The 16,885-nt window shown below is 34.3% G+C and overlaps 1 protein-coding gene across 5 annotated transcripts in view; it reads left to right on the top strand.

Moving 5' to 3' along the window:
• NEK7 (NIMA related kinase 7) overlaps positions 1 to 16,885 on the top strand; it is a 183,499-nt gene that overhangs the window by 153,763 nt on the left and 12,851 nt on the right. For 3 of the 5 annotated variants that reach the window (XM_004375322.2, XM_004375321.2, XM_023730361.1), the window contains exons 8-9: positions 1,205 to 1,299; positions 5,443 to 5,556. In XM_004375322.2, coding sequence (XP_004375379.1) covers positions 1,205 to 1,299; positions 5,443 to 5,556 — 209 coding nt within the window. Of the gene's footprint in view, positions 1 to 1,204; positions 3,387 to 5,420; positions 5,557 to 16,885 lie in introns of those variants that run through there. The other 2 variants (XR_002823935.1, XM_023730362.1) reach the window with 2 other exon arrangements.

Here is a 16,885-nt window from a genome sequence, read left to right as displayed (position 1 = left end):
GTAATTTCCACACACAGTTATTAGGTTGTAACTTCATTCTTTTGGGAAGCTGACTCCCGCCTTTGAGGAAAGTGCTTTTATTATGGGTGTGACTCTGCTCTTGGATCTACTAAAGACTCCTTTTCAGAGTTGTCAATTACAATTTCATTAAGATTTACAGTAAATACCTGGGGAGTACTTGAAAAATAATAGAAAACGAAAAATGTCCTTTTCTCTGTGAGCAGCAGTGTATATTTTGGTAGCTGTTGCCTCAAGCAAGTGAAGTTCCTAAATATTGTTTTCCAATTTGGTAAGCCTTAGGCTAATGATGGTGAAATAATAGCCATCATCTAAGTCTGAAATTTGAGATACTCACTTTGAAAGTCAGTTAAATGTTTTTATGCTTCCAACTATAATGTATATGCCTTTGTTAGCTTAAAATGTTTAAAGAGCATTAGCTTTTTCTAAAGAAGTCATTTTTAAAAGAGAAAAATATTAGCACATCTAAAAACAAAATAAAAAATTATCTTAGAATATCTTTTTATCTCTAAAAAGGTCTCAGTAATAGTAGTAAGTAACTCAGACGTTTTTCCAGAGATGCCAGTAACTTTTCATATATGTTATTATGTAGCTCTTTGATGCACAAAAGTTTGTTATGTTCTTTCTCAAGTGGGAGAAACTAAGGCCCAGAAGGTTAACAGTTGCATCATTTATAATCTTAAGAGCCAACAGTATGTTCTAAGGGATCTTTCTGTATAAGTTTACAAGTTCGGTTTATTTATACATGCTGTATTAAATTGTTATGCATTACTATTTAATACATTATATTGTTTAAATATTTGAGATATGTAAGCCATATTTAAAAAAAAAAATGAAGGAATAAAGGCAGTGTGAATTACTTGAATAGGCCTTCTTGTTAGAATTTCTCTCTCTCTCTCTGTCTTTTTTTTCCTCCCAGCTCTGCTTTTTGGATTGATCAAAAGGAAATAAAGCTTAATCCACCACACCCTTTTTAATATAGTATAGATGTCAATGTGCTGTTAAATCCATAAGGGTGGGAGAGTACAGAAGAAATCAAAAAGTTTTGGAATACCTTAAAAACAATTTCGTGATCCTAATGAATTATTTTGGTACCATTTTTTTAATCCAGAATTTTGTGTGTAATGTCTTATCGCAGCTGCATCTTCATTTTTATACTCCTTGTTTTTTTCTTTTTTTTTGGCAGTGGGTACACCTTATTACATGTCTCCAGAGCGAATACATGAAAATGGATACAACTTCAAATCTGACATATGGTCTCTTGGCTGTCTACTATATGAGGTAGGTACTGTTGATAAATTCCATCTATTGATGTATTTTTACTCACTGCAATATATTTCCAGTATCCTTATAGTATATACTTATTTTTTTCTGGGTGATATTCAAGAATTAGCTTTTTGATTATGAAGAATCAATTCATCGGGTTTTTAAATACTTTTTCTAATGAAATTTTGGTCCCTATACATCCCTACACATTTACTTCCTCTAATATATTTTTAAATTGTATGCTTTTGATGAAAACTTATTTTTAAAATATTAACTTTCATGTTAATGCTTTTCTGCATATCTTTTTATAAAATTTACATTTAGATAGCTATAAAAGCATACTTATCTAGGCATTGCAAGAGAGATTCAGTGAATGGAGTGGAGTTAAAATACAAAAGCACAGTAAATATCAGTATTTTATTTCATTTTTATATAGGTGTAATTCAGCTTTAAAGATAGTATTTAAACAGATGATTCTTTGAGATTATCACTTTATTTAGTTTTTATGAGTAACAATTTATATTGGTAAAGCTCAGTGAAATTCTCTCTCTCCTCTTCTACTGGTGATAGTCTGTCAAAGTAAGATGGACTCACGTAGGTAGATCCTCCAGCAAATATTGCACTAGTTTAGATGAATAGAGGGAAGTATATTACAAACCCATTTTACATCCATGTGATAGGGTCATGTTACCAAAGAGCATCTCAATTTTGTGACTTCTGTAATTTTATTTTTTAATTGAATAGAAGTTTTTCTTGAAATATAACGTTTGAATTAAAGCTGTTAATTACAATTTAGTCTACATCTAAGTATCTCTTTTAGTAATGTAAAATGAAGGAAAATAATACATGGAATCATTTTTATGTTTTAATGTATACAAAGGAACTCTAAAGTGGATAGATGGAAACTGGTGAAATAGTAAAACTATTTTCTTACTCTAAATTTTGAGTTTCTTGTTCTTCTGCCTTAAATGAACTATATGGTGAAGTCATCAATTTTAATTAACCCACTATTATTTGGGAGAGGAGCATCCGAAGTTTTTTTTAGAAGTGTATCGTGATCATTTTTATAATTTTACTGATTGCAGATGAAAATTTCCTTAATTTAAGGAACATGAGAAGATGGTTAGTTTTTTCCTACTGCTAAAAATGATAATTACCTTGTTTACAAAAAAAGGATTTTTAAATGTTCTTAAATAAACTAGGATAATTTTTTCATCATGAAAAATTATGAATTAGTGATGTAGCAAAATATGTCTTTTTATATGCACATGAAATGACAAGAGATTTATGCTCACTCTGTTATATTTTCTTTTATGATTTGGTATAATGTTGAAAAGAACTGATTGGATTATTTTAACCTGTTGTGTTTAATTTAGCCACTTTGTACATTTTAAAATGTTTTATACCTTTTTAGGTAGCCTTAGACTCCTTCAGACCGTAATCTAATATTATAAAAGCAACCTTTTTCTTCCTGTAAACATCTAAATCTAAACAGCAAATTGGTTTTCACTAATGAGATTAAATTTAACAATGAAAACCAAAAAGTCCCATTGAGGTCCTCAGTATTTTGGGGAAGTTTCCATAATTCCTTTCAGGACAGCAGACTCCCACGTCAAAACTGAACTACTTTTTCACATTTTCAATTTGCCTTTGAGGAGCAGTGTCCCATTTTATATCTACTTAAAATAAAGTGATTTCCAAAATAAAAATGGTTTCTTTGTATACTCCTGCATTCTCGTGTATATGTTGTGGGTGGTTTTGCGTTAACATGTATAACTTGTTATCGTTAGTTTTCATCTTGGTGAATTTTCTTGATTTCCTCATGCAAGCCACTGGGAAGAACTAGAATTTTTCTAAAGATTTAACTTACTTTTGTTGTGTATCTCCTTTCAGTTATGTTTTAGTAATGTTAATGGATATCCAGTAATTTTACTTGGAAAAAAAAAACTGTCTATAACACGACTTAGACGTTTTATACTGTATCCCACTAAGAATTTACTGTTAATAATGAAGGCATAGGAAGCCTTTTTTGAAATTGTATTTTAAACTCAGAAAATTAGACTTTCAAATATTCTTGAAACCTCAAAAAAAAAAAAAAAAACCTAGCAGTACAGTTTTAATTGATATGCAACAAAGTAGACTTTACTAATTAAAATCAAGATGCTGTGCTTTTGCTACATGGACCTTTACATGGAAAAGTAGGTTTTACACATTTCCTTTATTGTTCAGTGCAGCAGTTGCATCCTTACAGGGTTGTAGGTTGGTGGCTTACAGTTCAAAAAAAAAAGAGAGCTGCCACCAGCCCCGAAGACAGACAGTGGGCTTTCGTCCCTCCGACACCCCCAGCATACTAATCAGGAAAGTCAGACCCTGGAGGTCAGGGAGCAAGTCAATCATTCTAGCGATCGTCTCAGTGTGGAGGATCAAATTAGCCTGAAAAATTCAGCTGCTGGGAGGAGAGGGCGAGCAGCTGTCAGGGGCAGCATCGAGATGCACTAATGAACCAGATGAATAGTGCAAAAGCTTGAAAATAAAAACAGGACAGTTGACATTTTTCATCTGTCAAAACAGGAGATGCATGAAAATATACTATTCCTGTTTAACTCCTTAGGGGACATTCAGATTTTTTTTTTTTTAACACTCTCCAGTATTGACTCAAAGGTACTGTAAGGAACTCCTAGCATATGATAATGAATATATGTATATTTACATAGGGTTTCTGCAAAAATGGAGAAGCTATAGATTAGATATAGTCTATTTTTTTAAGAAGACATTTTTACTATTCTATTTTGTCAGAAAGTGTGTCTGCATTTTAACCAAGAAACATGATTTCTATCATAGTTGTTCTTTCAGAAATTTCTTTTCAGTTGGAGTGATTTATATGTTTAGGGTTTCAAATTATCTTTTACTTTTTTCTTTTCATGTGAAACAGCTATTTCTCAGGCTGTTTTATATAGGCTTGTGTAGGTTTTCTATAAAACGTAGACTAGGTAACAATTTGTGGCGCTGCTTCCTGGGTTTGATTACCAAACCTATCCCCTCCACGTTAAGGCTGTGAAGGAGTTAAAGCTCTGTCAGGAGCACCAGAAGACAGATGAGAGCCATTTTCAGCTTGTCCTGTCCCCACTGAAGCTCACTGAGTAGCACAGCATGGACTAGCATGTTTCACACACACTCTGCCTGTCTGGGGAATGTACACATTGTCCTTCTAAAATCAAACTTATTAGCACATGTAGAAAAGGGTGACTGACTTTGGGGCAACCTTATATTCCCTGTTGTATTCTTTCTGCTGCGGTTCAAAGATTTAGAAGGTTTTGAACAGGATGTGAACATTTTAAATTGAATTTTTTAGTTTGTAACCCTCTTACCACAGTATTTGCTTGCACTTTAAATGTCAAGTTAGAACATTGTCTTAAAATAAATTTAAATTCAATAATGTCTTTTTTAAAGTGGCTCATTCTTTGAGTCATGTTTCTCTGCGTAAAAAATCTCATTTGGATTCCCTGAAGTAGCAGCTATGACTCGTGATAGAGCTTTTGAACATATTGGTGTTTTTGACACATTGTTAAAAGAAGAGAAGTTCGAATTCATTGTAAACAGTTTTGGGGATCAGTTATCATATTCAAATTGAGAAGACATGTTTTTTTCTCAGAATAAACTTTCCCTACAGAAACTGTTATGGAAAATAAAATGCAATGGATTTATTAAATTATTACTGGTTATAATTCAAGTTTAACTTCAGTTTCATGTTTGCTATGTTTTGATTATTACATGGCTGAGCTATGCCTTGTGACATCTGTTTGTCATGAGATATACTAGTTCTTAAGATATTGTATTTACAAAATAATTTTAAGTTAGTATATGTTCTTTGCCTTAATATTGTAATATATTGCATATGTTTATAAAGAAATAATTATATGCTAACCATTTCTCTATGTTAGGAAAATTTAAATATTGCAAAAAGTAGCCAAAAATGGAAGGAAGATTTTAGGACTTTCTAAATAATTCTCAGAAAGGGATATTCATAAAAATAAAATAGCCCAGATAACTTTATTTAAAGTATTTGTAATTATTTTCTATGCCAGTGTAATAGACTTGATGAAATCACCTTTAAAGTTACCGTGTAACTATATCAGTTTCATTGGGAGCGTTTTACAGATGGCTGCACTGCAGAGTCCTTTCTACGGTGACAAAATGAATTTATACTCACTGTGTAAGAAGATAGAACAGTGTGACTACCCACCTCTCCCTTCAGATCACTATTCAGAGGAAGTAAGTAATTTTTCAGTTCACGTGTTCATCTGTTCATTTTGTGACATATGCATTTTATTAAGAAATTTTACTTTATCTCGAAATACAAACAGGTAATATAGGTGGCGGAAATAACACTTTTCATTCTGTTTTCATTCTCTGGGAGACTGTTTAAAGAGTTGGCTCTGTAGTTCACAATGTGGAGTGGAACATAACACAGCATGTGGTGTGAAATTGGCCACTTCCTGGGTGTGAGAAGAATAGTGGCTGACGTTACAGCATACTGAGCACAGCAAAGGGCAGAATTAATGCTCAGACCCGGGCTCTGGTTAATCAGCATGTCTGGTGGCCCCTCTTATTAGGGTTAACTCCTCATTCTCATGGTCTCAGACCAAGAAACAATTTTAACGTCCTTATTTTTTTGTCAGAACTTCCCTCTGGTCCATGTCTTCCAAAAATCGAAACATACATCTCTTAGCTAAGTTTTTTTTTTTAACCTCTTTCCTTTAGCTTTACTCTCCTGCCCTTGATAATACCTGTCCTAGCACCACCTCACTGTTACAGTCAGATTCCTTTAAGGAAACGTTCTGAGGTTATCATTGTAGACTTGCGAAAATGTATATTGGATGGGATTGAAAATTTTAGAGTTTACCTTATTAAAATCCGCGTCTGAATCCTTGCTTGCTTTGGTAACCCGTTGGAATGAGTTGTTTTGGCTCTGCTGAACATCCAGCTTTTCATTGAATAAAACATCTCCCAATTTCAGCCCTAATACATCATGATTTTTCCAAGATTTAAGGAGGAGATAGGCAAAATAGCAATGCCTCTCAGGTCACTGAAAATGCATTCACATAGCACTTTTTAGAAAACTCATTAGGGATCTACCCAGAGCAAACACTGTGTTGAGTTAGGACATCTCACCTTCTCATGAGCAACAGCTTTTTTTTTTGCCCAAGAAAAATGGCAAGGAGCAAATGAAAAATATAAAACAATTATAATGTTCATTTATTAGGTAATCTTGTCAGTCTTTCTGTTGTGAAACGAGTAGCAATCAAATTTCTGTGAGGAAAATTGAGTCAGTGTAACTTGAATTATAAATGCTTCTAAAGACTTTTTACCATATGTAAAAGCATTTGTGGTCCTAGAATGCAGTAAGTACCTTTTCTTCTAGGTCGTTTTGATACTGATAACCACTGATGCCTGGTTTTTTTGGTTCAATAGCATTTGTAATTAGAATAAACTCTTACAAGGCATTGATGATAATTTAGAAGCATTATCTGTATTTGATGTTAATGCTATTATGTTAGCCATTTTTAATTACTATTTTGGGTCTGGAATATAAATATGGCATTTCACAAAACCAACTTCAGAACCGTAGGCCTGGCAATACAGTAGGGTGTGAACAATAATGCAAAGTGATAGCAAGAATGTCAGGGGCCGTTCTTTGTTGTGTCATTCATGCTGTCTTCTTTTTTCCATGAAGCGCATGAATATTTCACATATCTGCATCCTCATCCCCTATTCTTCTTGACTAATTTTCAGACTGTCTGAATTTGCATTTCACATGGTAGCTGATTAGGAGATGCCGAGTGCAGCAGTGAAGCCTCAGCAGGCGGTTACCATGGTGACCTTCAGCAGGATTTTAATGATGTTACCACTAGTGGTTCGTTGAAGTCGGCCTGCCTGCAGGGCTACTTCACTGCAGCTAAGTGTGAAGTTGGATATGCGGATTCTCAGCCAAGGGGCAAATATCAAAGTCTGGCCCAGATAGAAGGTCTTAGAGTTGGAAAAGGAAAATAGATTCCACTTTTTACTTCACTCTATATAGTTCCCAGTTTCGAAAAGAGATATAAAGCAAAACGTGTTATATTTTGTACTTTCCAAAAAAGACAGTATGATTCTTCATATTGGTAGAACTCTGTTGTTTTGCCCTAATATGACAGGAAGCTATACAATCTAGGTAAACATGGAAAATAATTCTTACTAAAGAAATGAAATATAAAAAATATGCTGACCCTACAATAATGTTACTTTCATCTGTTATGTAGAATAGTTCTCAGAACAAGAGCTTTGAAATGCAGATGTGCTAATAAATATTTTCTTTCCATAAGTAGGAACTCAATTTGTTTGTATAATTAGTATTCAAAATTTATGGTGGCAAAAAAAGAAAAAGATTTGGTACTGCCATACTTTAATATTTAAATATTTCTTTAGATGTTTTAAAAATCCAAGCTGCCATTTAATTCATTAGCATGGCAAGTGATAGGAATCAATAAAAAGTGAAGTACAGATAAAGTTTTTAAACAGTGAACTTACTAAGAGACCAGTTCAAGTGCTGATTTTAAAGCTAAACTTAACAGATGCTGTAGCTGTTGATGAATAAAAATTTTAAGCAAATTAATTTCCTACCAGAAATGTATTTGGGAGCTTACCCAGTTGACTTAGCTACTGCTAAGTCTTTAGGGCTACTGCCCAAAGAGAATTTGAAGGAAACATTTCATGAAAATAATAGCTATGCCTGCCAACCAGCCTCAGTTGATAGGAATCGTAACAAACCCAATAAAATTTATAGCTAGACATAGTTATTCCATCAAGAAAAACTTAGTTTGAGATTTGAGAGGTTTCTTATGTTATGTTCTTAAATACAGATACAGTTAAGCATTAAAAACCAAAAATGAAAAATAGTATTCTTTGGAAAAATAAGCCTGTATGTCACATCTTTCTTTTTGAATTGTGCTATTATTATTGAAATTATTAGGGTTCTAGATAAGTGATTAGCATTCTAGATTGAAATACCTTAGCACACACGGATATTTTAAAAAAAAACAAAAAAAGCAAACTCACTGCCCTCGAGTCGATTCCGACACATAGCAACCCTACAGGACAGAGTAGAACTGCCTCATAGAGTTTCCAAGGAGCAGCTGGTGGATTTGGTTAACCTTTTGGTTAGCAGCCAGGCTCTTAACCACTGCACCACCAGGGCTCCACGGATGATATTAGGAAATGTATGTTTTGTGACTTACTAAAATATTTTTGTGTATGACAGTTTTCTGGGGGATATTCAATGTTCTTTCCTTTTCTAATAATGATCTTGTCCTTGTGTATCAATGGAGAATTACTATACTTAACCACAAAAAACTTGGATTAAAAAGAGACATTTACCCTTAGATATCTCTTAGTGTAAATTACATTTGATATTGTTGGTGACTGTGAAATTTAACACCCAAAGCAAACATTAGTGAACATTTACTAAGTAAAGGAATTACGATTCAAAAGTCACCTGGTAATCTGACCCCGGTTTATCTCTTCAAGACTTACCGATCACGTTCCATTCTCTTCTTCTTTCCTCATCTCTACCAATGCGTGTTCTACGAGAATTTCCCAGAATTTTCATGTCTTTGTAGATGCCATTTCCTCTTCATTCTCTTCCTTTAAAACAGCTTGGACATCATCTCCTGCCTGAAGTTTCCTCTGAATCCCCTTTCTTCTCTCCATATGCCTCTCTCCCTTGGCATTCTTATTGTGTTATAATTACTTCTTTACTCATGTGGCTGCCTCTCCAGACTGTCAAGCTCCTACTCCTAAAGATCAGTAACTCTGCTTTTTACCTGTGTGTCTTCAGGGTCTGGCACATTAAAAAGCATTTGGTAATTGTTTGATTGATGGGTGATTGATTAACTGAGGGGAGTGAGGGAGTGAAGAAAAGAGATTAAAGGAATAAATGAAAAAAAGAACGAGTGAGCCAATAAATGACAATTTAATAAGTATGAGAAACTCTTCCAAAGAACTCAAAAGGGAGAAAATTACTCAAAAAGCAGGACAGAAGATGTGATGGTTTTCTCTTATTGATAGTACCTCTTATATGATTTTTTTTTCCTTCTTACTTTATAAGCCAGCAACTTCATTTCTGAAATGTCTGCAGTAGATTTTTCCCCTCTTGGTTTCAGTATTTAATTTCTTTAGAGATACTTTAGTGATCATCAAAATTATACATTTTCACTATTTTTCATTAAATAGTCTCATGAGACTCTAAGTTAAAAAAAAAAGTGAATAGTTATATTAATAATTCTTTAGAAAATTACAAAATGTGACTCTATACTGAGTTAGTTCTTTTTAACCAATATATTTTATTTTTTATTAAAATCTGAGCGTTAACATCATGCTGAATATAGACTTTATCGCTTTAAATATTTTTTATTCTTAAAAATTCCTAGTTTAAATAGAGAAGACACAAGAAAAGTTGAATAGAATTATGCCTCAGTGGTTGCTTTTAACAAATTTCTTTTAGGTTTGAGCCGATAGGTTTGGGAGAAAGTTCTGAAAAATTGAGTTCGGGGTTTACAGATAAAAGTGAAAGAAATGGAAATGAGCATGGAGAATAAAGATTATCTTGGTTTAAGAAAAGAGAGTAGGGAGAAATTAAATTGAAGACTTAAAAACAGTGCTTTAACACAATAGCAAAAAGATGGAAACAACCTAAGTGCCCATCAGCGGACAAATGGATAAACAAATTGTGGTACATAAATACTCACTAAACGGAATGCTACGCAACAATGAAGAGTGATAGTGAGTCTCATAACATGGATGAATCTGGAGGACATTATGCTGAGTGAAATAAGTCAAACACAAAAGGGCAAACATTGCATGATACCACTTTATAGAAAGTCAAGGATAGGTATACACACAGAAAGCAATGTTCTTTGATGATTACCATGGATGGGAAGGAGCAGGAGGGGAATCACTTACTAGATAGTAGACACGTGTTAATTCTGGTAATGGGAAAGGCAATACACAATATGGAGGAAGTCAGCACAACTTGGCCAAGGTAAATGAAGACACTAAGAGGTACACAAGAATAAAGGACAATTACGGTAAATGCTGTAACATATACAATGTTGCAACAACAGAATAACAAAAAATATGTGAGTGGTTACATAGGTAGATATGTATGCCATATGGGTGTGGGAAGGCATATAGGAGTACATACTTGTGCATATGTGCATTTGTGGACATATGTGTATATATATATGTTTGTATGTCCTGGATATATATTCATATATTCAATAAAGCACGTAGAGTACACAGTAATGGATACTTCTAAGCATACCCAAACACCTTATGGGATTGATTTACTGGATTTGAAGGCTCAGGACCATAGTCTTGTGGGACAACTAGGTCAATTGGCATAACATAGTTCCTAAAGATAATGTTCTATATCCTAATTTGGTGAGTAGCATCTGGGGTCTTAAATCTTGGCGAGCGGCCATCTAAGATACAACTATTGGTCTCTTCCCATCTGGAGAAAGGAGAGTGAAGGAAACCAAAAACTCAGGGAGAAATTAGTCCACAGTAATAATGGCCCACGGGAAGCACAGCCTCTTCTAGCCTGAGACCAGAAGAACTGGATGGTGCGCAGCTACCACCACTGACTGTTCTGACCTGGAACACAATAGAAGGTCCCGGTTAGAATGGGAAAAAAATATAGAACAGAACTCAAATTTATAAAAAGACCAGACTTACTGGACTGATAGACACTAGACGAGTCCAGAGACTATTGCCTAAAATACCCTTTTAACCTGGAACTGAAGCCAGTCCCGGAGATCACCTTTCAGCCAAATAATAGATTGGCATAAAAAATAATAACACCTATGAGAAATGTGCTCCTTTAAACAATCAACTTTTGAGACCATCCGGTCAACATTTACACAGAAGCAGAGATGAGAAGGCAAGGAAGGGCAGGGAAACTGGATGGATGGAAACAGGGCAGGCTGGCTGGAAAGGGTGAGAGGAATTGTAACCAGGGTCACAGAACAATTTGTGTATGAAGTGTTGAATAGGAATCTAATTTGCTGTGTAAACTTTCACCTAAAACATAATAAAATATTTTTTAAAAATGCTTTGAGTGAAAAAGGAAACGTAAGCATCTATAAAATGTAAAGAGGTGATTAAAACCTTTTTAATGAAGTGGGCTGTATTGGTGTAGCGGTGTTTGTTAATCTGAACTGATTGCCATGGCACATGTTTAGTAGTAATTTAAATTTATTGTAAATAAGAAACATTTTTATAGTGCACAGTATTTGTAATTATCTTCTAATTACATTTTTGAAAACTTACTAGTTTAGTAAGTCTTATTACTCCTTTTTATACGTGAAGAAACCAAAATATAATTTTGGAGTTAGAATTGTTAACCCAGTGATCACTTTCCACATTATTTAATGTCTTTTGCTCTACGTTAAATTTGTTTGTTTTGAGGCTTTATATCTTCAGCCCACCTATCGAAAAGTATTTATTTTTTTAAAAAATCAATTAATGGGATAACTTGTCAAGTATAAAATCATCCTTTAAAATGTCAACATAAAAGGTTACATCCAATCAAAGACCTAAAGGAAAATGAATGAAATCTCATAAACTTTCACCTCATGCGACCCTATAGGACAGAGTAGAACTGCCCCATAGGGTTTTCAAGGAGTGGCTGGTAGATTTGAACTGCTGACCTTTTGGTTAGCAGCCAGGCTCTTAACCGCTGTGCCACCAGCACTCCTCATTAATGGTAATAACCATTTTTTCCATTAGCTTCCCTTCCATTATTGTTGTCTTCCTTTCTTAGTTGTACCATGCGTCCTCCTTTTTTTTTTTTTTTTTTTTAAGTTAGAGAAATGGAAGACAGGGAAGGAGGATTTTTTCCTTCCTTCCAGCTTTTCCAAGAATAGTTTAGCAGTGCAGCCTGGCAAAGTCTTCCCTGCTGTTTCACCTAAATGCATACGTACTCCCAGCATCGTTTTCATTGTTCCTGAGACAAGACAAGTCTTGAATTTTCCAGAATATTTAAAATCTAATTAAAAAAAAGAGCAGTACAGTTTCTGTGTTTAATTATATATGAATAACAAGATAATAGTAATAAATTTTTAATTGAACTGAACTGATTTCAAATATTTATAGGCTATTATAGAGTATAAATATATTTACATGGATTTGAATAAAATTGGAATAAATGCATTTTTTTCAACTTTTTAAAATCACCATTTTCTTTAATCCATATAACAACTTTCCTGTTAAAGGAAGAAGGACCATGGCATTATTTCCCCTTTTACATTTGAGCAAGTGGAGACCAGACAAGTTAAGACTCCAGGGCACCTCAAGCTCAGGAGCATCGGACATCCCAGCTGCAACACCACACAACCTGTAGTAAACGCTCAGGTGTCTTTTGAGTGAACATTTCATGATTTCTGTCCTTGGACTTATCAATTCATCATTTTTCTCTTCTCTATTCTTACCCTTAGCCCACCATGTTTATCTGAAATCTCTTTCCCCAGCTGGCAGAGGCAAGATCAGGCATTTGCTCAGAGCACTCTGCTGGCTTGTGATAGATAACTCAGGGGTCATGTGACATTGAAAGGAAAGAAGGAGGAAACAGTTTGCTGAAGGGTAGGAATTACTTTTACATATAGAGTATGTAAAAACTACTATACTGTTCAAAGAAGATACCAGATATGCTGACTTACAATATACTAAACAAGAAATGTTACCGTTTATCATAATATTGCTAGTACTTTATTTTCCAACAGGTCACCATTAACGAAAGGGAAATACAAAATGAAAACTTATAAAAGATAGTTGATTTTTTTAACCTAACATTTGCAAATAATTTTTGCTTATTTTTAAATTCAGAATATGTGTAAAGAAGAGTTTTAAGAAAATTGAGCCAGTAACAAAAAACATGAGCTTTGTTTTGGGGCCATAAAAGGGCTGTTTTTATCTAAATAAGAGACAAACAAGATGAAAGTGCCAGGTAGAGATTAGTTTTACATGTTCTTAAAGTTAAACTAAGTTTATACAATTTTTTTATTCTTTTGAACAATCTAAATATGTCTTTTATAGTTACATTTAATCAAACTATATAAATTCTCTGGAGTTGTAACTGGAAATTAACCAATATTATTTCAGTTGTGCTGGAAGATTCTTCCTAATACATTGTCCCAAGAATATTTAAATGAGAGGTACTATGTTATATGGTATAAATAATGGTTGGAGGTAAATCTGTTTGTGTATGTATTTCTGCAGTCCCTATAACTATGTAATGAAGTGCTGAGATAGAACATTTTACTGTAAAATATAGAAAGTATGTACCATAATATTAAATAACTGTACCATTATTTATTCATATCAACTTAGCATTGAGTATTATTTCAAACTATCAATAAAATTTGCTTTTCTTTCCTCAAAGTGGTTTTAGAAAGGTTGATAGCCTCATCATTTACAGCCTCTGTTGACCACCTTACTAAATGTTGCCTTACAAGATTTTATCTTTAAGCTTTAAATGTTCTGTTTTTGTTTTAAAAATATATTTAAGCAGCCCTTTGTTCACCTATGCTTCTGAAGTGACACTGAGGACTTGCTCCTTGAAGACTTGAATCCAAAACGGCGCCCTATATTTCAAATAGCCTGTGGGAGCCTATAAAACCATATAACTTTTCTGTAAGTCTTTCACAGTTTTCAAAAGACACTGAATGATCTTCAGTTGTGAAATATAGACAGTACATTACCTTATATCTGTGTAAGATTACTTTTTTTCCCCTTTCTCTCTACCCCTAAGTCAATCACTAGTGACACTTTGGTGTACAAGTTGGATACGCCTAATCATTTTGTATAAATATCTAAAGCTCCAAAATATGGTATAGATTAATGTATTAGACCCACTTTGGGGTGCTAAAATGTGTCCTTGGGTAGATGGAAATTGGGTATATCTGGGAGGCTGATAAAACATAATTGGTCTCAGAGGGATTAAGATGGGAGTGAAAAAGAAACAGTACCAATAGCACCAGTCTTTATTATTCTATTGAGAATTGTGTTAGTGACCTAAAGCTATAATGCACAAAAAGCCCTATTGTTATTACCTGTACACGACTGAACTTGGTTCGTAATTGGGTTATCGCCCTGACAGCGATGACTGTTAATACCCACTTCCTTTTAATATTGCTGGTATCAACCTTTTTGCTTTGATATTTCTTTAAAAATATATAGATCAAAACATGTTAGTATTTTCTGTTGCACATTATTGAAAACAAACATCCAGTAATTTCCGTACGGTTTTAGAATTTCATAATCCTTTAGAAATATGTTATAGAGAAACAGTTTTTTTTACTCTGTATGCTTTTTCTCACAAGTGTTTCTGTGTTGCTTTCTAAATTTCTCTTAAATATCTGAATTAAAGGCTTTTTTTCTTCTCTGATTTTTAGAAAGGTTTTTACATATTGAGACTTTATTTTTGCCTTTTTTTTTTTTTAACCATGTTGTATAAAACAGTTTGCTAAAAGCAATAACTCACTGCCATAAGTCAGTTCTGACTCATAGAGACCACACAGGGCTTCCAAGCCTGTAAATCTCTACAGAAGCAGACAAGCAGACTGCCACATCTTTCTCCCGCGGAGCCTCTGGTGGTTTTGAACTACTGACCTTTCGGTTACCAGTCAATTGCTTTAACAACTGTGCTGCCAGGGCTCCTTAAAAGCAATCAAGTACACATTTTTTACAAATGCATAAAGTAATGCAAGCTAAGTATATTTTTTGAGATGACGTAAATCATGAAATGTTCTTTTCTTTTTTTTAATGCAATGTTCATTGATTTTGTATAGAATTGGCTCTGTAATTTAAAGTAATAAAAGGAAAGCTAATTAGCTTAATTCAAATATAAATTATTTTTTGAATGAGTGGTTGCCTAACGATATTGCTAGAAATTGAGGTCTGACCTACAGGAATATACATATATAATATTCTTAATGTCAATATATGAACATTTTTTCATTGAGCATGGTTAATAACCTGGTACAGAGTCTTAGATAAATACTGAAGAGTTTTAAAGAAATTTCCTTTTTTCCAGAAGTCTACAGGGACTTTTTAAAAGATATAAGACTACCATTGAAGAAGATTTCTAAGATAATTATTTCATTTTGATTAGTATCTGACTGGTAGAAAACTTGGAGGCTTTTTTTTTTCTTTTGATTCATCAAGTCACTACGTAACTTTATAATCTGTTGTTGTGGTTATGTACTGTCGAGTCAGTTCTGACTCATAGTGACCCTGTGCACAACAGAACAAAACACTGCCCGGTCCTGTGCCATCCTCACAATTGTTGCTATGCTTGAGCCCATTGTTGCAGCCACTGTGTCAGTCCATCTCATTGAGGGTCTTTCTCTTCTTCGATGACCCTTTCCTTTACCAAGCATGATGTCTTTCTCCAGGGACTGATCCCTCCTGAGAACATGTCCAAAGTATGTGAGACATAGTCTCGCCATCCTTGCTTCTAAGGAGCATTCTGGTTGTACTTCTTCCAAGATAGATTTGTTCATTGTTTTGGCAGTCCATGTTATATTCAATATTCTTTGCCAACACCACAGTTCAAAGGCATCAGTTCTTCTTCAGTCTTCCTTATTCACTGTCCAGCTTTCACATGCATATGAGGCAGTCGAAAACACCATGGCTTGGGTCAGGCACACCTTAGTCCTCAAGGTGACTTCTTTGCTTTTCAACACTTTAAAGAGGTCTTTTGCAGTAGATTTGCCCAGTGCAATGTGTCATTTGATTTTTTGACTGCTGCTTCCATGGGTGTTGATTGTGGACCCAAGTGAAATGAAGTCCTTGACAACCTCAGTCTTTTCTCCATTTATCATCATGTTGCTTATTGGTCTAGTTGTCTTCATTTTCAGCAAGCAAGGTTGTGTCATCTGCATAACACAGGTTGTTAATGAGTCTTCCTCCAATCCTGATGCCCTCTTCTTCATATAGTCCAGCTTCTCGAATTATTTGTTTAGCATACAGATTGAATAGGTATGGTGAAAGGATACAACCCTGACGCACACCTTTCCTGACTTTAAACCATGCAGTATCCCCTTGTTCTGTTTGAACTACTGCCTCTTGATCCATGTACAGATTCCTTATGAGCACAATTAAGTGTTCCAGAATTCCCATTCTCTGCAATGTTATCCATAATTTGTTAGGATCCACACAGTTGAATGCCTTAGCATAGTCAGTAAAACACAGGTAAACATCTTTTTTGGTATTCTCTGCTTTCAGCCAGGATCCATCTGACATCAGCAATGATATCCCTGGTTCCACTTCCTCTTCTAAATCCGGCTTGAATTTCTGTCAGTTACCTGTGGAAATACTGCTGCAGCCGCCTTTGAATGATCTTCAGCAAAATTTTGCTTGCATGTGATATTAATGATATTGTTCGATAATTTCCGCGTTTGGTTGGATCACCTTTCTTGGGACTAGGTATAAATATGGATCCCGTCCAGTTGTTGGCCAGGTAGCTGTCTTCTAAATTTCTTGGCTTAGATAAGTAAGCGCTCCA

The sequence above is a fragment of the Trichechus manatus genome, unplaced genomic scaffold (assembly GCF_000243295.1).
Source record: "Trichechus manatus latirostris isolate Lorelei unplaced genomic scaffold, TriManLat1.0 scaffold00035, whole genome shotgun sequence".
Lineage (NCBI taxonomy): Eukaryota > Metazoa > Chordata > Mammalia > Sirenia > Trichechidae > Trichechus > Trichechus manatus.
This window is presented reverse-complemented; position numbering and strand designations above follow the sequence as displayed.